Genomic DNA, 25,715 nt, shown 5'->3' on the forward strand with positions numbered 1-25,715 from the left:
CTGTGCCCATCAGTTTCAATGAAGGAGGCGTGGCCTCTGTGCTTGAGTCCACGTGAAGTAGGTGTGGTTTCAGTGCTTGAATCCAAGTAAAGTCGGTGTGGCCTCTGTATCTGTCAGTTTCAATGAAGGAGGTGTGGCTTATATATCTGCTAGTTGAAGAAATGTAGGTGTGGCCTCTGTGCCTGCAAATGCTTAAGAAAAAGATGTGACCTATGTGTCTTTTAGTCACAGAAAGGAGGCGTGGCCATTGTGCCTGTCAGTCACACTGAAGGAGACGTGGCTTATCGTTTAATCTTGATTTATATGATTTGAGTGCTGTATGCTGTCTGAAGGGGAGATACACATTCCCGGGACATTATTATCCCGGGAAAATATTATTTATTTATTATTTTCTTGCTAAGTGACCAACATTAAGACATTACGAGAATCCAGGCTGATTGCGCCGATCTGTAATTTCCTCAGCAGTGTGGCCTGCTCCACAGATCAGCCCCCACACGGAAGAAAAGCGACTTCCTGTTTCTCGCGGCACAAAGAGGCCGCTGAAGAAAGAGGCAGTGTTTCAGCGCACCGTGCGTCTCCCTGCGTTAATTAAATGGCTGAGTGTCATGACGTCGCACAATGCTCTCATTCACTGCCATAAAAGCCTCGGCTCTACGAGTCTGCGAGGCCGTTGCTCCTGGCTCGGCCTCGGCTGTTTTAAATGCCTGCGAGGTTTCTGCTTGGCACTGATACACACTTTAGGTTTGACGATTTCTCCCAAGGTGCAGGAACGCCCTGCTAGACAAGATAAGGAGCTGAAATAAGAGGCTCTCGTTAGACCTTTCCAGGCTAATTAAGGATATCAAATCTAGACACTAAGCAAAGTGGAGTAATGAGGGATCAGTTTAAACACTGCAGCAAAACCGTGGTGTAAAAACCTGTTCACTTTTCTGCTGACTTTTCAAGCGGCACTTCTCATTTCTATAAATGTTTATGTAAACTTTCGTTTGATAGACAGAGTTTTAGGATTTCTCTCACTGAGAAATAAAATGCTCTGCTCTCTTCAAATCTGACCAAATTATTGGAAGTCAAGAGCCTAAAAAACTAGCACATATTTCAAAGTGATAACAGGCAATTTTCTTCCCAATACAAATTTTACAAAGCTAAAAATGTTTCTTACTGCCTTCAACTGTCGATAATATCGTTAATTTTATATTGCCGTACACTGTTATGATAGGATGAAAGCCAAATGAGCTCATATTCACTCTGTACCCTATTCAGAACTGAGTTCAACGTGCAATGAGTATTTAATAACAAACTCGCACACATTGATATTCAGACATTAAACATAATCACATGATAACGCATAATAAATAAATATTAAATGCAAAATAATAGCATGTGCTGGATCAAGTGCTATTCTAGAAGCTGCTGAATAATGAGTGTAAAAGCCATTGTGTGAAATTTAACCAAATTTTGAAGTGATTAATGTGATAATTATAACAAGGACTATTTATCTATTTGTGCAGCAATATATTGGCAATATACTAGACTCATAGTAGATTTATGATTTTACATTGTATTGGAGGTTTAGAATAATTAACAACCCCTAACCCCTACACCTGGCCCCTAGCCCTAAGCACCCTATTATTTTACACAGTATTATTGTTCTCCTGTGGTTTCTGCACTTTATTTGACTTCTCTCTAGCATGAAAATAATTCAGCCGTTCACGATCTCTACTTGCTTTTACGTATTTTTATCCTGTGAATATTTTATATCTGCTCGCACAGAGGCAGGATAATGTAGGGAAATACAGAGTAGTGCAACTCGAACACAATGAAATTTTTATTTATTAAGAAAGCACATGCCAGATTATGATTAAGATTTATGATAATCACTAATGCTGATTCATAATTTATGAATGTAAATGCTACATTTAGTGCACACTTCAAAAAGATACTCCACTGCAGAGTGAACGCTGCTGCAAGTCTGACTGTTCATCACTGATTTACTGCAGATCATGATCATGTGCATGTTTTTCACCGTAAATCCCTAACCCCTACACCCTACCCCTAACCCCTACACACTACCACTAACCTCATCTCCATACACATATCCTCTACACCCTAAACCTTACCGCTAACCTTAAAAACTGTGCACAAAAACCCTACCATTATTACCCTTATCCCCTACAACCTACCCCTAACCTTAATATCCTACACATAACCCCTAGGCCCTACATACTACCCGTAACCTTAATGCCCTAAACATATCCCACCCTGAATACCATACACATAACTTTTAAACCACACACCCCGACTCCTTACCTAAACCGCCCTTCACGCTACCCCAATCTTAATACCCTACACATAACCCCTAATCCCTACACCCTACCACTAACTGTAATCACTCTATGTATAACCCCTAACTCCTACACCCTCTTCCCAACCTTAATCACCCTATAAACCCTAAACCATACACTCCGGCCCCTCACCTTAACCTACCCTAATACCTTTCCCCAAAACTTAACCTACCCCTAACCTTAACCCACCCTGTAGCCTACCCTTAATCCCTACACCTGACTTTAACACACCCTTACACCATACTCCTAATTTTAACCACCCTGAACATAGCCTCTATCCCGTGTACCTTACTCATAACCTTAACCTACTCTACACTCTACCCTTAACCCCTACACCCTACCCCCAACCTTAACAACCCTACACAAAACCACTAACCCCTACACCCTACCCCTAACCTTAACCTACCCTTACACCCCACCTCTAACATTAATACCCTACACTCTTCTCCTAGCTCCTACACCTTACCCCTAACCTTAACATCCCTACACATAACCACTAACCCCTACACCCTATCCCTAACCTTAACAACCCTACATAAAACCTCTAATTGGTACACCCTACCCCAAACTTAACCTACCCTTACACCGTACCTCTAACCTTAATAACCTACACTCTACTCCTAGCCCCTACACCTGACCCCAAACCTTAACCTACCCGTACACCCTACCTCTAACCTTAATAACCTACACTCTACTCCTAGCCCCTACACCTGACCCCAAACCTTAACCTACCCGTACACCCTACCTCTAACCTTAATAACCTACACTCTACTCCTAGCCCCTACACCTGACCACAAACCTTAACCTACCCTTACACCGTACCTCTAACCTTAATAACCTACACTCTACTCCTAGCCCCTACACCTGACCCCAAACCTTAACCTACCCGTACACCCTACCTCTAACCTTAATAACCTACACTCTACTCCTAGCCCCTACACCTGACCCCAAACCTTAACCTACCCGTATACCCTACTTCTAACCTTAATACCCTGCACGCTACCCCTAGCCCCTGCACCCCATCCCAATAATAACCTACCCTTATACCCTACCTCTAACCTTAATCTACCCTTACATCCTGCCTGTAAACTTAATAGTCTACACATAACCCCTAATCGATACACCCCACCGCAACCTTAATACCCTGCATGCTACCCCTAGCCCCTGCACCCCATCCCAATAATAACCTACCCTTATACCCGACCCCAAACCTTAACCTACCCGTACACCCTACCTCTAATCTTAATACCCTACACACAACTCCTAGCCCCTGCACCCGACCCCAAACCTTAACCTACCCGTACACCCTACCTCTAATCTTAATACCCTACACACTACTCCTAGCCCCTGCACCCGACCCCAAACCTTAACCTACCCGTACACTCTACCTGTAAACTTAATACTCTACACATAATCCCTAATTCTTACACCTACCCTAGCCTTAGCCTACCCTTACTCCCTACCCCTAACCTTAATATCCCACACTCTACCCCTAGTCCCTACATCCTACCCCTAAACTTAACCCCTACACATAACTCCTAACCCCCACACCCTACCACTAACCTTCTAAGCCCTATACCCTACCCCTAAGCTTAACCTAGCTTTACCCCCTACTTAACTTTAATTACCCTAACCCTAACTCCTATCCCCTACCCATAACTTTTATACACTACATCATAATAGCATTCAACAATTTCCAACAATTCCCATCAGCTGCCTTCTCACAGTGTGCTCTCTAAACAGGGGTGACTTGGGGTAATAAAAAACTAAATACCTGTTAAATTAATTTTCATTTTTCTTTTCACAGCTGTGGACACACTGGGCCTTCTCTTGAATATTCTCACCTCATATTTGCTCAGATATCTGCATAAAACGTCTCTAAAAATCACATCACAGTAGAGTTTAAAGGGACGATATGTAGGATTTAAATGGCATTGAGAGTGACGATATGTAATAAAAAGATACTCATGTAATACCTGCGCTGTCATATCTGAGCTCCATCACGCTCTGCACTGTGAAAAGAAGCGTTGTACAAGTGGGATTTGCTGAAATGAGATATTTCTGTGAATGTGAAATCATATTGCTCAGGTATTTTTGGAAAGTAGACTCTGTTAGATTTATGAACAGAATCACAGAAAGTGTTTTTATCTGTCTCAAACCGAAGTGTTTGTTCTGTCTGATCCTCTGATTTCCTCCCTCAGTGTCACTGCTAAACTATTAAACAGTTTCGTTTGTTTAGAAGCCATTTCAGGGTCGTCGTGTCTTAATTACACTTTCACACTCAAAGGTGTTCACAAATCTTCTTTTATAGGCCTGTTGCTTTTAACTTTTTTTATATTTTAATTTGAAAGTCATTCATTCTTATAAATATTTATGTAATGGTTTGAATGTTAATAATTAGTGTGCTTTTTAATATAGTGGTTTTAATGTTATTAAAATTTTTAAAGATATTTATATAGTAGTTTTAATGTTATAATTTATTATAAATATAGTGGTTTTAATGGTAACTGCTCTAAATAATTTTAAATAGTGGCTTTTAATAGTAGTATTGTGTCCTCTGTCCTGTTGAAGGAGGTGTGGCTTCTGTGCCTGTCCTGTTGAAGGAGGTGTGGCCTCTGTGCCTGTCATGTTAAAGGAGGTGTGGCTTCTGTGCCTGTCCTGTTGAAGGAGGTGTGGCCTCTGTGCCTGTCATGTTAAAGGAGGTGTGGCTTCTGTGCCTGTCATGTTAAAGGAGGTGTGGCCTTTATGCCTGTCCTGTTCAAGGAGGAGTGGCCTCTGTGTCTTTCCTTTTGCAGGAGGTGTGGCTTCTGCACCTCCAAACTCTTTTACAACTTCTGAAAAAAAATAAAAATAAAAAACATATATTCTGATATGGAGCCGGAGCATCCACCAGCTTCAGACGGCCCAAAAGACAATCGGTATTTTCATGACAGATCCGCGTTGAAGTTGTTCTGCTTCAGAAGATTTGTTTTTATTGCCTTTGCTGATCAAGCATTCTTCTCTCTGTGTCTTTGCCTGTGGGGCATTTTAGTTTAAAGATTTCTTGTTGAGTGGCATAAATAGAGGCTGAACGCAGAGATGATGCAAAAATAGAAAGGCCCTTTTCTTCCGTGGCTGTCTGCATGTCTTTAAGTCGTTGTGCATTTTGCTCACGTGATGATGCCCTAGAGCATGCACGTTTGAGGTTTAAAGGGATTTTACTAGCCGTGTTTGCATCATATGTCATGAAACAAACGTACTCTCAGATCGTTGAATGAAATGTGAAAGATTTGTACATGAATAGTGTGTGTGGGTGTGTGTTTGTGTGTCGAGTGCTTATGCAGCCCTTGTGGTCATGACGCATCACGCAGCCTACTTTGTGAGACGTCTTAAATGCACATACGCGTGTGTGTGTGTGTGTTTGTGCGTGTTAATGAGAGGAAGATGGAGGAAGGAGAGGGGGATGGCGGAATGGGATGGATACAGCTGGAGTGAGAGAGAAAGGGAGAGTTTGGTGAAAAGGTAACCATGGTAACTCTCTTTGCTAAGGTCTGAATTGACAGAGCGGAGAGCAGGAGAGAGAGGGAGGGGCGAGGCGATGGATAGAGCAGAGAAAAAGAGAGAGAGAGAGAAAGAGAGAGAGATGTTAGGATGCTGGTGCAGAGTCCAGGCTAAAGGGTTAATGTGTGTCAGAGCAGCAGGTTAATCTTTCATCAAACGCAGAGGGCAGTGCAGTATTTACACACTAACTGGACCCCGAGGAATACACACGGACAGAGAGAGAGAGAAAGAGAGAGAGAGAGAGAGAGAGAGAGAGGAAGCAAACAAGAGCAGGAGGGAAGGATAGGGATGTTAGGGATTGGATGAAGGTAGGGACCCTACGATGGAGGGAAAGGACATGAAGAGTGGATACACTGTGTTAAATTTTTAGCCACTCCCATTTAAAATATATGCAATCAGAGACGCCCTGACACCATGGCCCCACCCCACCCTGAACACTTTACTTTTTGTACAAGAATCTTTTCAAACTCCTGCTCATGCGGCGTAGCACACTCAGAGGAAGCGCTATCTGCCCTCTTCTGCATACATGAGCTCCCAGACTCCCACGACTGGCTAACGTCACCCCTAAACACTGTTCAACCTGGATTATATTTGCTTTTAACTATGCATACTGTACTTATCTGCAAGATGGCTGCCACACGTATCCTCCGATCATTCGGAGCATTGCTTTACGAAGTAACGAATTTAAAGTAAACAGCAGAGGGCGCTGTAGTATGATGTGACACCACATCAGGCATGCGTCGTTTCAGCAGAGTGGGTGGGGTCAGTTGGCAGGGAGGGGAAAGCTTGTTGTGTAAAAAGAACTAATAGCTCCTTTCATCTTTGCCAATCTTTGTAAGGATGCTAACTAGACGTGACTTTGAGCAACTGGCCCTTATGTTCACAATAACACACGGCTGCCGTAACTGAACGCAGCGGAGGCCCCCATCTGATTCTGATTCTTATTTTGAATCTGATTCTGATTCGTCTGACTCAGCGGCAACGGCAGCAGATGTCATCTCCCATCACAGTCACTTAACGTGGCGCTTCACACTCACAGCTAATTGTGTCTCGTGTCAGTCATGCGTGAAGATGACACGGCGCGGGTAAATAAAATGAAGGTGGCGCTAATTCAGAGCATGATGTTTTAATAAACGGTTTTATGGCGATTATCTGCACTTTTTTTTTTTTTTTTTGCGAGCTGAACCAGACAGGCTGCCATGTGGGGTTAGGAATCTATTGGGATACGGCAGAATTGCAAATCTGGGCTAACACACAGTAGCACGCAAAGTCTGCAGTCTGGATTGTGTGTGTGTGTGTGTGTGTGGTAAAACATTGTGTGTCAGTCGTAATGCCATTACACACCATGTGCGCATTATTGATTAATCTAACCAGGGTTATTTGTCTCTAATGCAGCTTTCAAACCGTCTACTACCTCTTCTCTTCTCCTCTCCTCCTTTCTGTCCATCTCCGCCTGCTTTATATTCATTCCCCTGTATTGTCTTTCTTCCGCATCGTTCCCTCTCTCCCTCTCTCCCTCTCTCCCTCTGCTTTATATGCGCCTCCGTGTTGTGCTTGCCCTCCCTCCATCTCGGTGTTTCATATTCATCTCTTTCGCTCAAGTCCTTCTCCTCTCTTTCACTGGGAGAGATTATTAATATTAATGCCTCTGTCTCTCCTTCTATCTCTCTTGTCCTTTCACTTTCCATATGTCTTTTTCCCCTTCTTCCCTCGATTTCATGCTTATCCTGTACTGTCTCTCTCTCTTTCTCTCTCTCACCTTCTGTCCTCTCTCTTTTTCAGCGCTCATCCATTAACGTTGATCATTTCTTCCTCTCCCTGCAGCTGTGCAGTAATCTATCAGTTTCGTAATCCCTCGCAAGCTATCCCTCATTTTTCTGCCAGGCTCTGACGCCTCCCCGTGTCAAATGGGTTTGCGTGTCATGTCCATTATGTGGACAGTAGCCATTAATAACGGCCTGTGTTTCACCAGATGCTCTTATATAAGGTCGCCGAGGTCAAAATAACCCCGCAGTGGGGGTCGCATCTCTCCGGCTCGGGGGTCGGCGCTGAATGAGCCATCAATCAAAGTAAACAGGCTGTGCCATCTCACTCCTTCGGCACACCATTAGCATTGGGATTAGCAGCCATATTGCGGTATATCACAGCACTGTTGAATTCTCAAATCCGATTGGTCAGAAGGTGTTAATTCATTTTCTGTAACAGCAGCTGTGACAGTAGCTCCAGCTGTAATTCAAAGCATTTCTATACTAACAAATCATTCACTGTTGGACTTGTACAGCAAACACTCCACCTAAATGGATTCAAAACATGTTACTTGTTGATACGGTGCAGTTTTCTGTACGGATAAACGTGTCTATTGAACATTTACGGAAGGAGTCTCCAGTGTCAGCGCTTCGTAATAGTCAGAGGTAAAGCTGTAGCTTTCCAACATCTTGTAAGTGAAAACAGGAACTAACTTGTTTCATGGACGTTCCCCAAAATTAAATGTATCTGTAAATGGATAAAAAGTATGATGTATCTTTCAGTAATAAATTAAACATGTAAAAAATTGTAGTCAAATTGCTGTGGTATAAGACAAATATAACGCTTTGGGACCTGTTATTATAGGAAATTATTTAATTTCAGGTGGTAGCACAGCATGCAGGTGATGATTTTCCTGTAACAGCACAGCCCATTGTGCTTTATTCCTTAACCTACAAGGATTAGAAATATTCTGTAATTCTGACACTCGTCTCCTGAACTAGCACAGAATTTAATTTACCTGTAAAGACCTGTGACTGAAAAGCATTTGGGGTTTTTTTATTTTATTTTAAAGGCCACTCGTAAAGATAATAAGGGTGTGGAAATCATAATGGAGTATAAAACGATCCTTCCTGAGGCATATTTTCTCCGGGGATTGCTTTCAAAAAAGAGAGACTGCAGTAGCTCAACAAAGAGAGCGTTTTTTTATTGCTCCGGAGATTCATGCATGGTTGCTGTGTAATTATTCTTAATACATTTTGCACACTTCATAGTAATTAGGAGAGCATTTAAAACAGGATTTATCGCTGTGTTTTGACCTTCTCGCAAAGTCACGACGTCTCTTTTTTTCCTCTTTTTTACAGTAATTCCACTCGGAGAAGCTTCTCGAATCCACAGAGGACCTGTGAAGACAAAGGAGATACAATATGTGTACACGAGTCGTCTGTGTGTGAAACAAAAAACAAAGAAAGGACAAACAGGAGACAGTAGAGTAATTAATTCACCTGAGGAGACAAAAAGAAAGAAAAACAATGTTTAACTAAACTGAAATCAACATTTGGTGGTGAAGTCCCAAAACGGATATTTACCTTCTGGAATAAGTTTAATACACACTCTTCACACTTGGAATACAGGAAGGTCATGACCCAGATGCCATGCGGATCACCACGGTGACCGGCCTTCCTAACCCCGCCCCCTTCTTTTTCCTATTGGCCCAGCTGCTGTTTTGGCTCCTCCTCCTGGGCCAAGACATCGCAGGAGCCACGTCGACCTGCCCGACACCTTGCAGCTGCTCCAATCAAGCGAGCCGAGTGATCTGTACGAGACGAAACCTGGACGAGGTTCCAGAAAATATATCCAATAACACGCGATACCTCAACTTACAGGAGAACTCGATACAGGTAAATATTGTGTTGATAAATATTGATCTGATCACTTACTTACAGAGCTGCAATGTTTGTTCACTCGATTGTGTGTTTGCTGCTTGTCTGTCAACGGTTTCGCAGTTTTAATTACTGCAGCACTGAGAGCCGGTAACCTGAGCGTTGCTTAAACTGCGAGAAGAAGGCCGTGTAAGCATCTTTCACTTGACTGCTGAGACAGAAAGCAAATAAAAATAATTACCCTTTTTTCCCCGCCCAAAGCACTGAGTTTCAATGCTGAATCAGGTGTTGTAAAGTGACCCAGTTTGAACACCAGGGTCTTAGGTCTCAGGATTTAAACATGTGGAAAATTTAGAGAGGTAATCCCTTGTGGTTTGGTCTGCAAGGGGTAATAAAAAAAATTTCACAATTTTGAAATATAATAATAATAATAATAATATTAATAATAATAATAATAATATCATTCATCATGCCTACCTGTTAGCATAAAAAATTTGATTTGTTGTATCCCAGAGCCCCACTTGAAATGATTAAAAATCTAAAAATGTTTCAGCACCTGAGGGCATCCTAGATATTTTCTCTTTGCCTTCTTTTCCTCTCGTCGCTGTGTTACCCAGAGATTAAAGATTTGACAGGTTTTCTCAGTTCTCTTGAACACCCCCCAGCCCACAGGGTTTCACACTCTTGCTTTTGCTCCCCTCCCTTCTTGTTCTTCATATAGAGAGGGTGATGGCGATGAGCCAGGAGGAGCCTTTTGCTCTCTTCCAAAGGGAAGTAGCTTCGGCTGCCGCTAATGTGCCAGTTCTCTCTGAGTCCCAAATGTGTGAAATTGTAACGGTGCTTGAAACGCAGTCACCCTTCATCACGTGTCGAGAGGGATTTCAGCCGCATCTAACAAGATACGCCTTGGTTATGCTTGGTGGTTTAGTAAAGATATTTCTCCATCCGTGATAAATTTCTTTTACAAGTGCCACCAGCAGGCTGCTGCAAGGTGTTTGTGAGGTTTTTATCAGGTGGTACTATCAAACAGATGAGCTACCTCGCTACCTAGCTGCTGTAACATGGAAATGTTTTATGAGCACTTGCTTTTGAGAACATGGTACACTGCAAATATAGAACAAACAAAATGAGGTTTGAAATCCATTTTTTTTAAACAACGACTCTCTGCACAATAAGTATTCATGGAATACTTTGAGTGCACCGTTTGTCTAAATATTTCATGAGAAGTGGCCAGGCAAATCAAACACAGGTACAACTACAATAATGAGGCTGAATTTTAACTTGCATTCCTCTAATTGTACTATCAAACTTATAACAATTTATATAATGATGTAAATTTATGATGTAGCAGTCACATCATAGAGTAAATACTACTCACACTGTCCAGTCCATGAAAGCAAACGACTTAACCTGACCTTCTCTCACCCAGGTGATAAGATCAGATACCTTCAAGCACTTGCGACATTTGGAGATCCTCCAGCTTTCCAAGAACCAGATTCGTCAGATTGAAGTTGGTGCGTTCAATGGCCTCCCGAACCTCAATACTTTGGAACTGTTTGATAACCGTCTCACGCTGGTGCCATCGCAAGCGTTCGAATATCTCAGCAAGCTTCGGGAGCTCTGGCTTCGAAACAACCCCATCGAGACTCTGCCAGGCTATGCCTTCCACCGCGTGCCCTCACTTCGCCGTCTCGATCTGGGTGAGCTAAAAAAGCTGGACTACATTTCAGACGCTGCCTTTGTTGGTCTTGTCAATCTGCGCTACCTGAACCTGGGCATGTGCGGTCTGAAGGACATCCCCAACCTGACACCTCTGATCCGGCTGGAGGAGCTGGAGCTCTCTGGAAACAGGCTGGAAATCATAAGACCTGGATCATTCCAAGGCCTGGAGTCTTTGCGCAAACTATGGCTTATGCACTCCCAGATGTCTGTCATTGAACGCAATGCCTTTGATGACCTCAAGAGTCTGGAAGAGTTGAATCTATCCCACAATTCCTTGCACTCGCTGCCCCATGACCTCTTCACCCCATTGCAGAAGCTGGAGAGAGTGCACCTCAACCACAATCCCTGGGTATGTAATTGTGATGTGCTATGGCTTAGCTGGTGGCTGAAAGAAACTGTACCAAGTAACACAACTTGCTGTGCCCGGTGCCATGCACCGCCCTACCTGAAGGGCAAATACATTGGAGAGCTGGACCAAAGCCACTTCACGTGCTACGCCCCTGTTATCGTCGAGCCTCCCACTGACCTCAATGTGACTGAAGGCATGGCTGCTGAACTCAAGTGCCGTACTGGAACCTCCATGACGTCTGTAAACTGGATTACACCCAATGGAACCCTGATGACCCATGGGTCATACCGCGTCCGAATCTCTGTGCTACATGATGGAACTCTGAATTTCACAAATGTCACCTTGCGCGACACTGGTCAGTACACCTGCATGGTGACCAACTCAGCTGGCAACACCACAGCGACGGCCGTCCTGAATGTCACCGCAGCAGACACCAGTGTCAATTACACCTATTTTACTACCGTCACTGTTGAAACTGTAGAATCCACAGGTGAAGAGGATTCAGCCCTACGTTCGATCAATGAGACCATTATCCACATCCCTGGTCCTACACCTTCTGGACGTCTCTGGCCTGATGCCATCCCAACAACAGCTTCCTCTCTGTCGGTTTTTGGATCCTCATCTTCTCCCCGAGCAACCAAACCCACATTTACTGTCTCAGTCTCTGAGCCGAGCTACCCCACTGGGCTGGATGACGTAATGAAGACTACCAAGATCATCATTGGCTGCTTTGTGGCTATCACCTTCATGGCAGCTGTCATGCTTGTGGTCTTCTACAAGCTGAGGAAGCAGCACCAGTTGCACAAGCACCACGGTCCAGTGAGAGCCATCGAGATTATCAATGTGGAGGATGAGATCGGAGCCAGCGCTAGTGTCCGAGGAAGCGGGATCTCTGGTGGTTCCACCATGCCCCAGGCCGGATCCAGTGGAGGAAGCCAGAGCCTGAGGCTGCATCACCCGGAGATTGTCAACCTGCCCAACCTGGCTCGGACGGACCACCTTAACCACTACTACAAGCCCCACCACTTCAACAACAACATGATGAGTTTGGGGCTCTCTGGAAGCTCTGGGATCGGCCTCAACAACAACAACAACCCTTGTTCCCAGGCCCAACCCACGCCGATCTCCTGTTCCCAGGTGCCCGTCTCAGTGAGCTCCATTCCATCCTCAATGCCCCTGCCTACCCTTGGCATCCATGGATCACTCAAAGGCCTAATGGGTAAAGGGCAGAACCCTCAAATCGAGCCTTTACTCTTTAAGAGTGGCTCCAAGGAGAATGTTCAAGAGACTCAGATCTGAGAAAGAGAGAGTGAGAGAGTGTGTGAGAGTAAGGGGATAGAGAGATAAAACAAGGGAGGGAAAAATAGGAAGATGGCATGAGGGAGACAGAAACAGATGAAGTGTACTGGCTGTTCAGCCCCCGTGGGTTTGTTGTTCTCAGGAGTAACGAGCGAGGTAGACCCAGCATTGTATGACATATTACCTACACAAGAAAAAGACGTTGCTGTGAATCACTACACTGCAATGCCAGAGACAGAGAGGGAGGGAGAAAAAGAAAGAAAGACAGATGCCGCAGCATTTAGATTAATGCTTACCGAACCAACGCTCACTCCGATCAATGTCAAAGTGACCATCAGCAGAGCAAATGCACTCACACGTCGTTCAATAAGGTATCAATTTAATACACGATTAGTAATTATGTGCCAAACTTGCACAGATACGTGCCAAAGCAAAATCTTTGTGCATCAGCATTGCGAAGTATATCCACAGATGCTATCTCACTGAAAAGTTTAAGAACAATATATCAGACATGTCAGTGTGCATCGTTACAGCTAAGATGCTGTAAGAAAATAACTCCACACACAGTATGCAGTAAATGAGACGTTTATAAATTCGAGAGCAAAATTTTTATATATGTATATCGAACATACAGATGTGTTCTGAATATGTATATACAACACAAGCAGCTGAAAGTATTATATTGTGGGTGTAGGAGTGCCAAGAAAAGAAAACAATAGGTCATGATTATAATTTGTTAGGTGTAGAGGTTTGCAGTAGCATTCAGGGTCGATGGATTAGACAGACCAGCACTGTGTCGAGGGCTTGTGTTTTGTTCTGATGGACTCTGCCATATTCTCGCTTTCTCTGTCTTTTTAACACCTCGAGGTGGAAGGAAGAGAAAGAGAGAGCATTCTTTTGTTTCTTTTTCTTTTCTTTTTATTTGAAGGAACCTAAAGGGCAAAAGACAATTATCTAAAAATCTGAAAACAAAAAATGAAACTGTGAAACTACACATGATATATAAATATATTTTCATTCAGAGAAATAAATTATGAAGAATCTTTAATTTTTTTTTTGTTTTCTGACCGAAAGCCACGTCTTTGGAGGGATCAAGCGGCTGCACTTTGCCGACCTTTAGTGTGCTCACAAACGGCCGAAAGGGCCAAACGTTGGGATTTTTCTGGAGATCCTGGAGTTTCTGTTTTGACTCATTTTTAGTCCCTGAAACCCCTTTTCCCTTTTCTTGTTGCATTTTACTAACAGGGTTATTGGTAACGTGTCATGTTTTGTTCATCCTTACAGTGAAATTTATCCCAGATTCTTGTTGCAGTATGAACATTTTAGCATTACGATGTTGAATTAAATTGAATTGTACGGATTGAGGGGGGGAAATAAAATCACCAACACCAACAAACTATGCTAACCACAATGATAACACAGTAATAGGTAATGTAACTAAAAGCAAAATGTGAATTTTTATCTAAATGCTGCTATACACAGAGAGAAATAGAGAAAGAAAGAGGGAAAAGTTAAATTATATGATGATTTGTCCCTCTATATTAAAGACGTGAATACAATTTTATGGCTATTACATGTATTATAATAATTAAAATTATAATTATAAAAATGCCTATATGTCAGCTTTTTTTATTTTTTATTTTAATTCCAGTTCCTTTTGTATCCAGAGGTGATGTTTGTATTTCATTGTGCTAGACGTGATTGTCACCACAGCGGATTAAATTTTTATCCCTAGCGGAATAAAAACAAAAAACAAAAAAATGACACCAACTTCAGCAAACATCAAAACATCAAAATAGAAAAAAAAAACACGAAGGGCCTCTGATTGAGGCCTCTTTTCGACTCTGTTTTCTACAACCTCAACCAGGAGCCTGAATATATTTTTCCCCTTGTGTGACTGAACAGAAAGCCAGGCTCTGGCGTTAACGTTAACGTTAACAGTGCAAATACAGTGGATTATAACCTCGTCCTCGGACATGGACTCGGACACGTTCTTGGACAAAGACTTTTAACGCCTAATGACTCTTACAGAAAAAAGGTAAGAGACTGAAATAGAATCTGGAAAGATTTTTTTTTAAAAATGGAACAAGGACAAATATCTGAGAAAATATAGAAATATAGAGCTCTTTTAAAAGAAAACAGACCTATTATGATAATAAGTGTCTTTCATTATTTGTTTTTATCTAGTTTCATTTTTTTCTTTATTTTTTTTTAAAGATCAAGTGTTATCTTAATTGTAATATTGTTATTGTTATTATGATTAGCAAACTCGTTATTCTGAGAAATATTCTGTTTAGCGGAATTAAAAAGAAATATGGCACACAAAACATGGGAAACATAATGAAACCTGGTGGTGTTTGATTTTATTTATTATTATTATTATTATTTATTTTGGGCTTGCGGTGTATTATGTGTACTGCTGCTCAGAGGGACAAGATGGTGGACAGAAAGAGTCCTGTTCTCAGAATGACACCTATTAGCGGTGCTGAGAAGCGCTGCTGCGCCGTGTCAGCATCCTGTTGCCATGGCAACGCGCCTTCGATATAATTGAGCTGAACCGCATCAAAGCTGCTGTGCCATCTTTGCTGGTCCATTTGCTGGTGTATCTGAAGATACTTCAACCTGAAACACACAGACACACACACACACACACACACACACACCCTCGCTCTGGCTCCGGCATCTCCACTCATTCCCACGGCGAGGTTTCCCTGGCAACTGTTGCCGCTGCGACGGTCACCAACGCTGTGTTCAGGTCTCTGATGCAAATGTGAGGACAGAAAATGTTTCTCGAAGGTGTAACACACACACACACACACACACACACAGGTGTGTTTTTTATGCATGACACACACCAGTTCATTGACATTCATGAATCTCACACAGCCATAACTAACACAGCACTGATCTTCCATATGCACTGGTGTGAAGGAGGATTATTTCTGCAATGTGATTTATGTGTGTGTGCTTGTGTAAAGATTTTCCGATTTGTCCTGGTGCAGCCGTCTAAATCTAAATATTTATGATCCAATTCAGAACAGCGTGTTATGTTGTGTCAGTAAAATTCTATAGCACGGGCACATGTTTTTTCTTTTATTTAAATTTCGCATATTAATTAGTAATCATGCGAGAAATCAGGTTTACTTTGCTATATGCTTTATGTCTCTCTCTCTCTCTCTCTCTCTCTCTCCCCCGTTTCTTGATGAAGGAGGCGTGGCCTGTATGGCTGTCAGTGCTATTGACGGATACATGGCCTCTGTGTGTATCCCAGTGAAGGAGGTGTGGCCTTTGTGCATGCTTGTTGAAATAATAAGGCATGGCCTGTATGTCTGTTAGTGCTACTGAAGGAGGCGTAGCTTCTGTATGTCCCAATGAAGGAGGTTTGGCCTCTGTGTGAGTCCCAGTGAAGGAGGTGTGGCCTCTCTAGCAATCTGTGATATAGAAGGAGGTGTGGCCTCTGTAGCAATCAATACTATTGAAGGAGGTGTGGCATTTGTGTGAGTACCCAGTGGAGGAGGCGTGGCCTCTGTAGCAATCAATATTATTGAAGGAGGTGTGGCATTTGTGTGAGTACCCAGTGGAGGAGGTGTGTCCTCTGTGTATGTGAAGGAGGTGTGGCTTCTGAGTCTGTCAGTCCTACAGAAGGAGGTGTGGCTTCACACTTGTTAAGGCTAAAACAGTTCTAAATGGTATAGTATTTATTTTGTTAGTGATACACATCAGAGGTAGAGGCTGTGTGTGTGTGTGTGTGTGTGTGTGTACAAGTCATTCTCTATGAAGCTTTGTAATGCCTTCATAAACTGTAAGCTGTCTCCTTCTATCTGCCTCGTAGCACTGCAGTGTCTGAGTCAGAGAGAGGAAAACACACCACACAGCGCCAGCGGTCCTCAGCTCTCCTATAAACACACACACACACACACACACACACATATTCCAGCTCCATCTTCAGTGAGCAGAGCCCCAGATTGCTTGAGGCTGATGAGGGATTGTGCAAAGAGCTGCACAGAATACAGTGCTGCTGCTGCGAGTCCAGCTAACCTCCATTCTTCTGTGTGTGTGTGTGTGTGTGTGTGTGTCTGCGAGCAGCAGAGCCCTGTGATATTCAAGGTCCTAAAAATCTGTCTTCTGTTTTGAAATTTTGTGTTTCAGTAAACTTGATGTTGGTAAAGTTGCGGCTTTACTCTGAAATTGGAGACTCCTTCCTTAATTTTATTTAAGAAATAGTTAAAAAAAACTCCTTCCAGAAAACTTCTCCATATCAAAGACCATGTTTTAATCTGTTTATGTGGAGCGTCTGTGAATGATCTGTTACTATAGAAATGATAACGTACCAGAACAAGTGGATTACTAGTGCAGCTGCACTACTGTCAACACCTGACCAATCACAATCCAAAATTCAGCAGTGTTATGGTGTGTGTGTGTGTGTGTGTGTGTTTGAATCCTGGATTGTGGGTGTCCATGTGTGAAGTATTTCAGAATGTGAGTTTTTTTGCTTTTCTTGTCTTTGCTGCATTCACCTGTCAAACAGAGAGAGAGAAAGAGAGAGAGAGAGAGAGAGAGTGTGTGTGTGTGTGTATGTGTGTGTGCGCAAGTGTAAAGTGTTTCTGCTTCAGTCTGCGTGCCCGAGTGTGTTTTTCTGCGTGTCAAGAAGAAGCCGGAGAATGTGAGGAGTGGAGGAGCCGACCGTCCATTTTAAACCCAACAGTTTCTGCAGTATTGCGGATGATTATTCCTTATGGGGCGTGTTCCAAATCACATCCTGTTCACTATAGAGTGCTCTATTTTAGGAGTCCAGGAGACATCTTGTAATCTGAAACCAATCCCATAATGCACTGTAATTTATATATATATATATATATATATATATATATATATATATATATGCACTGTGGTGTGACTTATATAATGAGTAAGCTAATGGTGTAGCATGTGTAATGGCGTTCATGTGGCCTAGATAGTGAACAGAATGTGGTTTGGGACATGTCCACAGTGGAATGATGGTCAGATGTTGGACTGTGATGGCCTTTATGTGGCCTACATAGCAAATAAGGTGTTGGCTCGGACACAGCCACAAAGGACTGATGATTTGCGATGGTGGTTAATTTGCCTACATAGTGAATAGGATGTGGTTTGGGACACTGCCACAGTGGATTGATGCTGGTGAGACTGTGAGAGTTGTGGTTTAGGACACATCCACAAGGGAGTAATGTTGATGTGATTTGGGACACATCCACAAGGGAGTAATGTTGATGTGATTTGGGACACATCCACAGTGGACTGATGTTGGTGGAACGTTGGATTGCAGTATTGGTAAGGTTGCCTACTGAGTGAATATTATGTGGTTTGGGACACGTCCACAGCGGACTGATCATGCTGTGATTTGGAACATGTCCAGAGTGGACTGATACTAGTGTCATTTGGGACACTTCCACAGATAACGGGATGTTGGACTGCAATGTCTGTAGTGGTGATTTGGGACACGTCCAGTGGACTGATGATCAGATGTGGACAGAATGTGGATTGGGACACATCCCTAGTGGAATAATGATAGTCAGACATTGATTGGATGGAGTTTTTGTTGCCTGTATAGTAAAAATGATGATGATGATGATGGTGATGATGGTGATGATGATGGTGTGATTTGGGACACAGTGAACTGAGACGATGTAACAATGATGAACAGACCCTACGTCTTGTGCTACTTTGTTGTTCGTAAATGTAGGGAATAGGGAGCAGGGTGACATTTTGAACAAGATGCCCGGTCGTGCAGCGATGTGTCCTCCTTCCTGTCCTCTGATTGGCCCTGAGTCGTCCTCAGGCGCTGATGGGGAAATCTAGGGCAGCTCTCGCTTCCAGGGACGAAAGTGGGGGAAGAGAGAAAAGTGTCGTTCTAGCAGTTTCTCTGAGGGCTCCTTGTTCTCAGACGTTTGAGCTTTGGCTGAAGATTAATGAACGGTGGAAGCGTGATGTCAGAATTAAGCTCCTGGGCCGGGTTCTAGGTGAAGGAAGATCTCTGATGAACATTTTGACTTGATAAGTGTTTGTTTCGAATTCTTTAGTGATTTCCAGCCAGGGGCAGGGCCAGAACTTTAACAATGGGGTGGCGAGGTTAGGACCAGATTCCGTTGGGGTGGCAAACTAGTGTGGGGTAAAATACTAATCCAAATCCATAGAATAGTGACACAATGGCGACCCTTATCTGTGTATGGCCTGAGTAGAATCTCTGTCAGGCATAAAAGCTAAGCAACATTTGTTTGTCATCTAACTTGCTACAAAAAAATCTAAATCTAAATAACTAACATAAGATTAGGCTATCCTATAAAGCATTACGTATTCGGTAGAGAATTCGGTAGCTAACGGTGGCTAATAATGAACTGAAGAAACACTGGAAATTGTTAAGGTAAAAAGGTTTCATTTGTTTAGGGGTTTGTTCGCGGTGGTCAGTGGGGACATGGAATAGTTCACTTTTGTGTTAAACATACTTGTTCCTGCGAGAGGTTACATTCATTGACGGTCCTGTTGGACAACGATGAAATGAACAAATTTCCGAGATATTTCGTAGTCGGCATTCCAATGTTATTTAAACTAGCCAATCACAGCAAGATTTGATGAGTCATTCAGATTTGCATCACATAATATTGGTAACCGTGCAAGCTACTACTACTACTACTACTACTAATAATAATAATAAGAATAATGTCTTACTGGGCATAGCTAAGGGATGGCTTAGCTACGCCCACGTTTGCAGCACTTCTAGAAACTGCACACGTTTGTATTTTCCACCCGTCAGTCCATTATTCAGTCCTTTAGATTCTAAAATATTTTCATGCTTGTTTTTGGAGAATTTTTTGCGGATTAGAAAATTTCTCATAGTACCACATAACGAACCAAATTGCACGTTTTTCCGTTACAATGAGGCAAAAATGTGCTTCCTGTATGTCCTTTGTGACTCTAAAGTTGCATTAGCTGTCCACAGAAGCTGCAGTGTTTCCCAGCTAAACACTTATTAGTTCAAGGCTCACTGTTTCAGTTTTGTTGTTATTTTCATCCTTGTCCTCCATAACGTTAGGCGCATCTTTTAAAGTTGATTAGGGTTTACGTCACCTGCATGGTGTTTGCACTGGGAGCGCTTTTAAAGAAAAACTCAAGGAAAGAGTAAAGAGTGCCATCCTGTAGGCTGATGTCATTAGAGCCGGGTCACTATAATATTATGAATATTATAATACTATGAATATAAAGCCACACCATATGATTGTAGGTTTCTGTAATAACGAATAATGTCGTAATAACGAATAATGCAGTATGGTCACAGTAACTCTGCTACATTATTTTACTGTAACAGCATGACACACACAGTATTTATTACTTATTTAACACACTCTTGTTGACTTGCCTCACTTCCACCATCTTATGGATCATCCAATTACATTATTAGCTCAAGTGAAGTTCATTAGATGAGGACATCACTGTAGACCTATAAAGCAGGAATTAAAGTTAAACTCTATCCTGAAACATATTAACTGTGTTTCTACTGAAGTATTTCTAATGTGGTGTTAATTTGTTGGTTGGTGTCGTATTATCATTATTCCTGTGAGAAGTTAGCGGTTGTGTGTCACTCTGATGTCACGGGGGACGTCGTTATTGTTAACGTTACTGTTAACGTTATTGTTATTGTTATTGCTAGCGCAGTCACGGTGGAGTTTAACAGAAGGCAAATTTTTCAGTGATCATTCAGGTTTCACTGTTAACTCTTAAATGCAAAACGTCTTTTCTTTTCTTTTCTTCTTTTCTTTTTATTTTTCAGTGATGTCATATTAATGAGTCGAGACGTCGGATCAAACGCTGGACTCAAAGTCCCAGAATGCAATGCAGCTATATGATGCTGAGTTACGGCTAGTTAGCGATGGAGGAGATGACGAGATGACGGCTGAACGTTGAAGTTTTGGAAGCTGATCTGTTTGTGCAGAGTGTACAGATGAGGAGGTGAGAGAGTTGGACAGACTGAAGGATTAAAGCGCCGCTGCATCTCTCTCTTTTTCACTGCACCGCTATCAGCAGGTAGTCGACTGGCATTGTGGGTAATGTAGGAAACATTACATTAGCCAAAGAAATTTAAACTCATTTTGATTCTTTCCAAAGCAAAGTGAAGTGTAAGCAGGAGCTAAAATGTTTTAAAACAAAGCCTTTTGATTTGCTCCGCTCAGATTGCATTTGATTACTCCAGCTCCTCCATCTGCACTCGACAGCTGACGGAAGGTGGTTACTTTACTTTGCTAGCTTGTTAACGAATCGATGAGACTGTACAGAGAGAGAAAGGAGCCGAGTGTGTGAGTCTCCGAGGAAATCAGTCCGGCTGCAGGGTCTGTGCTGCCGAATGTGTTGTTCTCCACTATACACACTCCTCCTCCTTTTGTGCTCATGTATCACGGAGAGTGCAGATTTCTGAGCACTTCGCTCATGTCGTCTCTCTCTTATTTACACTCTGGTCATTCTTTAACGTGTCATATGGGTAAAAAATTCCTTCTTATGATGCAGATGAAGTTAATATAAGGTGATTCTTTGTCTTATAGCCTCGTAGGATTGATCCAGACTGGCCTTTTCCAGTTACATCTAGGTTTTTTTTCCACAATAAAATAAAAAGTAAAAAAAAAAAAAAAAAAACACCTACGTTCAATTCTACTTAGATTTTCTACTGCTGGATTATTTAACTTAGACCCATTCCTTAAAGTTCAACCAGTAATGCTAATACAGAATCCTTACACAAAAGTCACATGAACATCACATGTTGTGTGTGTATGTGTGTGTGTGTTTTTGCACATTGATTATTTTGTGATATTTGTTTTTACCCGAGTCATTAACATACTTTCAGGTTTATCAAGTAACGGCTTTCACAGAGCTCCACCATTTATATATCACCCGATCAACGAATGTTATTCTTCATAAAATCATTCACAACTCCATACATTTCTGTTGAAATAGCAATTGCTTGACAAATCGGACAGATATAAGATGATTTGCTCGCATTTCTAGGTGTTGCGCAGTCGTGGTGCAGCGTGATCATGTAGCTCCATAGAGTTATTATTGCACCTAGTGGTGAAAAATGGGTTCACTGGGGCAGGAATCACGCTGCCCCCTGCGCAGAGGAGGAGCAGCAGACAAGAACGTTAATCACAGGCTTGTTTTTTTATGATGTACAGAACCATTTTTATTGTAAGCTATACTGCACAGATTGAGAGAGGGAAAGAGGGATTACGGAGTGGATAACGTCTGTACATCAGAAGTGTGCGTGCACCATGGTGACCTTGATTCCCACGCAAAGGCTGAGAAATATGAAGAAAAATATCACCCGTATCTGATGTCCACATTTTTTTGGAATAGTTTAAAGTCTCTTGTGTGGATTTTGCGATTTTGTGTAGTTGGCATGGACATTTTGCTGAAACCTGGCAACCCTGGTTAGTGAAATTAGCTCTTCTGTGTTCGCCTTGAACACATTTGAAAAGAAAAACAGACATTTTCTGAAATCTTTACTTAGCAGAGGTCCTATAAATAAACAGTAAATGTGTATGATTGCGTAAATTCACGGATTATGTCAGGGATTATGATACTAATCCCGTTATCGTAATTAAAAATAAATGGCTACATTATTGTGGATTCAGAGCATCACTTTTGTCTCTTTTTCTTCCTAGTTAGTGGCTGAAATTGTTTTTTTTTCCTTGAACACTCTCTAAACTTTGCCAAGACTCATTTCCAGCATGCGAATGAGGTCCCAACTCAAAGTTAATTTCATCACACTTGTATTTATTTATTTATTTGGCAGCAGACTGCATAATTTATCATTTATCTCCAGTATTATCACAATTGGTTATGTTATTTATTTTCTTTTTTTAATGTCCACGCTGACGGAGACGGCTGTGTGTTTAACCACAGAGTTAGAGTGTGTTTGACAGATTTGAAATTGAACATTAAGCAAGTGTTTGTGTGTGTGTGTGTGTGTGTGTGTGTGTGTGTGCTAATAAAACCACACAGCCGATTTATTGAGTGTGTTAGGAAGCTGTGTGTGGCCAGAGGGTGTGGGCTGGAGATACACAAATGGGGAATTGTGTGTGTGTATGTGTGTGTGTGTGTGTGTGTGTGTGTTTGCTGAGTGTTAATGACAGAGAATGAGATCAGCTGTTCACCGCAGCTCTTTGCGTCATCACGGCGATCTGTACACGTGCCCGAGGCGACTCGTCAAACACTGATTGTTCCGAACACACACATACAGACACATACACACACACACACGCACACGAACACCTGAGTTCACGCACGTTCTCCTCGTCCTCGGTTCCTCGAGCCTCACTCATGCTCGCACACAGATCTGTAAAGAAAACAAAATAAAAGTCAGGCATTTTATTTCATTTACGCTCCATTAGCCTCATTAAATCTCCATCACGAGCAGAAACAGCCAAAAAAACCAGCGAGAACGTTTCCCAGTAAAAGAAATAGTGTTTGTCTTGTTTCTACAGTGTGTGTATGAACTCTTACAACAGCAGAGGGTTTGTCAAGGGTTCTTATATGTTCTACAGGGGAACAGACTGTTATACAGTGCTTCACAGAACATTTATGGGTTTCCTCACAAGGGTTATGTAAAAAAAAAAAAAAAACAATTTTCCATTTTATCATTTATCCAACTGTACAATCTTAGAAAAAAGGGTTCCTCGAGGTTTCTTTGGATTGCTGTAGGAGTTCTTCTTCTAATATTACAACCTTCTCATTCTTCCAACAAGAACTCTTGGGGAAAAAGGGTTCCTCAGGGGTTCTTTGGATTCATATTGTGGTTCTTCTTCTAATTTTGAGTGTGCTAGATGAAAGCTTTCTTAGTGTTTATTTCTATCCGAATGGGTTCTCCATGGGTTCTTTGCTTCCTAAAGGGAAAACTCCCTGATATGGAATGCCTCTGTTTTAGGTACACCGGGGTTCCCTACATAGAACATTTCAGTGTTCCCTAAGAAGGACAAGACAAAGAACCTTTAAACATAATTCTAACTTGAGCCTCACTGATGACAAGTAAGTGTGAAGTGACGACGAGTAAAAGTGACGTACGTAGTGACGAGAAATGTGACGTTATGATGAGGAAGTGTGACGTGATGACAAGTAAGAGTGACATGATGATGAGGAAATGTGATGTGATGATGAGGAAGCATGACATGATGAGGAGGAAGCATCATGTGATGACGAGGAATTGTGACGTGATGATGAGAAAGCATGATGCAATGACAAGAAAGTGTGACGTGATGATGAGGAAATGTGACGTGATGATGCATAAGCATGACATGATGACGAGGAAGCATGATGTTATGATGAGGAAGCATGGCAAGGGAGTGTGACATTATGACGAGAAAATGTGACATGATGATGAATAAGCACGACATGATGACGAGGAAGTGTGCCGTAATGACGAGGATATGTGATGCAATGACAAGGAAGCGTGACATGATGAGTAAGCGTGACACGATGAGGAGTAAAAGTGACGTGATGATTAAGCATGACGTGATGACGAGTAAGAGTGACATGATGATGAGAAAGCTTGATCCAATGACAAGGAAGCGTGACATGATGACGAGGAAGCATGATATCATGACAAGTAAGCGTGACATGATGATGAGTAAGCGTGACGTGATGAGGAGTAAAAGTGACGTGATGATTAAGCATGACGTGATGACACGCTCCTCTGTGTGCAAGCATCCTCCATATTTAACAGATATATAATACAGTTTTCTTTGAAAATCAGCACTTCAATGGACAACATGTTACACATGCTCACAAGTTTATTTTCAATGCTAATGCTGACAAGTGAATAAAAAAGACAAGTTGAAATCCCTTACACTGTACGTACACATGAATTATGAATCATGCTCGTCCCTTCCATAGCACCGCTCATGTCCAGAGACTGTGTGCTGGAATGTCACTGTGAATATCTGTCTGCTCTCTCAGACAGCCCGCGGTGAAGTGGATTTGAGTCACGGCTCAGAAACGACCGCTTATCTGCTCCATCTCCGCTGAAACAGGACGCTCTCGGGAGCGCGGAAGGACATGGGATGTCTTGTTTTTGTCCATGTGACTGATCATCGAGGTCTGAACACTACGGACAAAGAGTCAGAGTAAGTTCACAAACTCTGCGACGTTGAATTCCTGCACTCTTTGTTTATTCTAAGGCTACGTACAATTCAGATTTTTTGCACAGATCATTTCTATCTTGACGGTCCACATTCGTAACCGCAATTGACCCTGAAATACTTGTCTTTAATGTGAACGCACCTGTTTCCCAAAATGACCCGCAAGCACACATTGATTTCTTGGGCAATTATTTCGAACACTACTCATTCGCAGTAGGTTCCTTCCAATTTTGCTTGAATCGATTTCCAAATATGGAGTAAATCAACAATTTCCCCACCCTACCGCTGAATATAGTCACCACCGTCGCTGTAGTCCATTATTGTCTTGCCACATTGCACATGCTGGATGATGGTGACAGTAACATGCGTATAAATGTTGGGAAAAAGCAACATGAATTCCAATCTTAGCGTTCTCATTCATGTCGCATGGCCGCTTATCAGACAAGTAACAGATCCGAAAGTGGCTCAGGTCTGATTTAGCGCTGGGGGGTGTGATGATGTAACATCGATATTGTGACAAATTAGGTCATCATACACGTTTTTATGTTTTTTATGCCTCCGCCACTAGGTGGTGGTCCGTCTGAGATTCTCATGATATCTCAAGACGGAGCTGTTGTGAGTTTGTAGGATTTATATGGAATTATCATGTGAATTATCAGATGAACTGATTCACTTTTGG

The 25,715-nt window shown here is 42.2% G+C and overlaps 1 protein-coding gene across 1 annotated transcript in view; it reads left to right on the forward strand.

Moving 5' to 3' along the window:
- lrrc4ba (leucine rich repeat containing 4Ba) overlaps nucleotides 1–17,669 on the forward strand; it is a 48,656-nt gene extending 30,987 nt beyond the window's left edge. Inside the window, exons 3-4 of the mRNA XM_026916127.3 lie at nucleotides 8,990–9,526; nucleotides 10,938–17,669. Coding sequence (XP_026771928.1) covers nucleotides 9,281–9,526; nucleotides 10,938–12,878 — 2,187 coding nt within the window. The 5' untranslated portion in view covers nucleotides 8,990–9,280 and the 3' untranslated portion in view covers nucleotides 12,879–17,669. The remainder of the gene's footprint in view (nucleotides 1–8,989; nucleotides 9,527–10,937) is intronic.
- Nucleotides 17,670–25,715: the final 8,046 nt, after the last annotated feature.

The sequence above is a fragment of the Pangasianodon hypophthalmus genome, chromosome 13 (assembly GCF_027358585.1).
Source record: "Pangasianodon hypophthalmus isolate fPanHyp1 chromosome 13, fPanHyp1.pri, whole genome shotgun sequence".
Lineage (NCBI taxonomy): Eukaryota > Metazoa > Chordata > Actinopteri > Siluriformes > Pangasiidae > Pangasianodon > Pangasianodon hypophthalmus.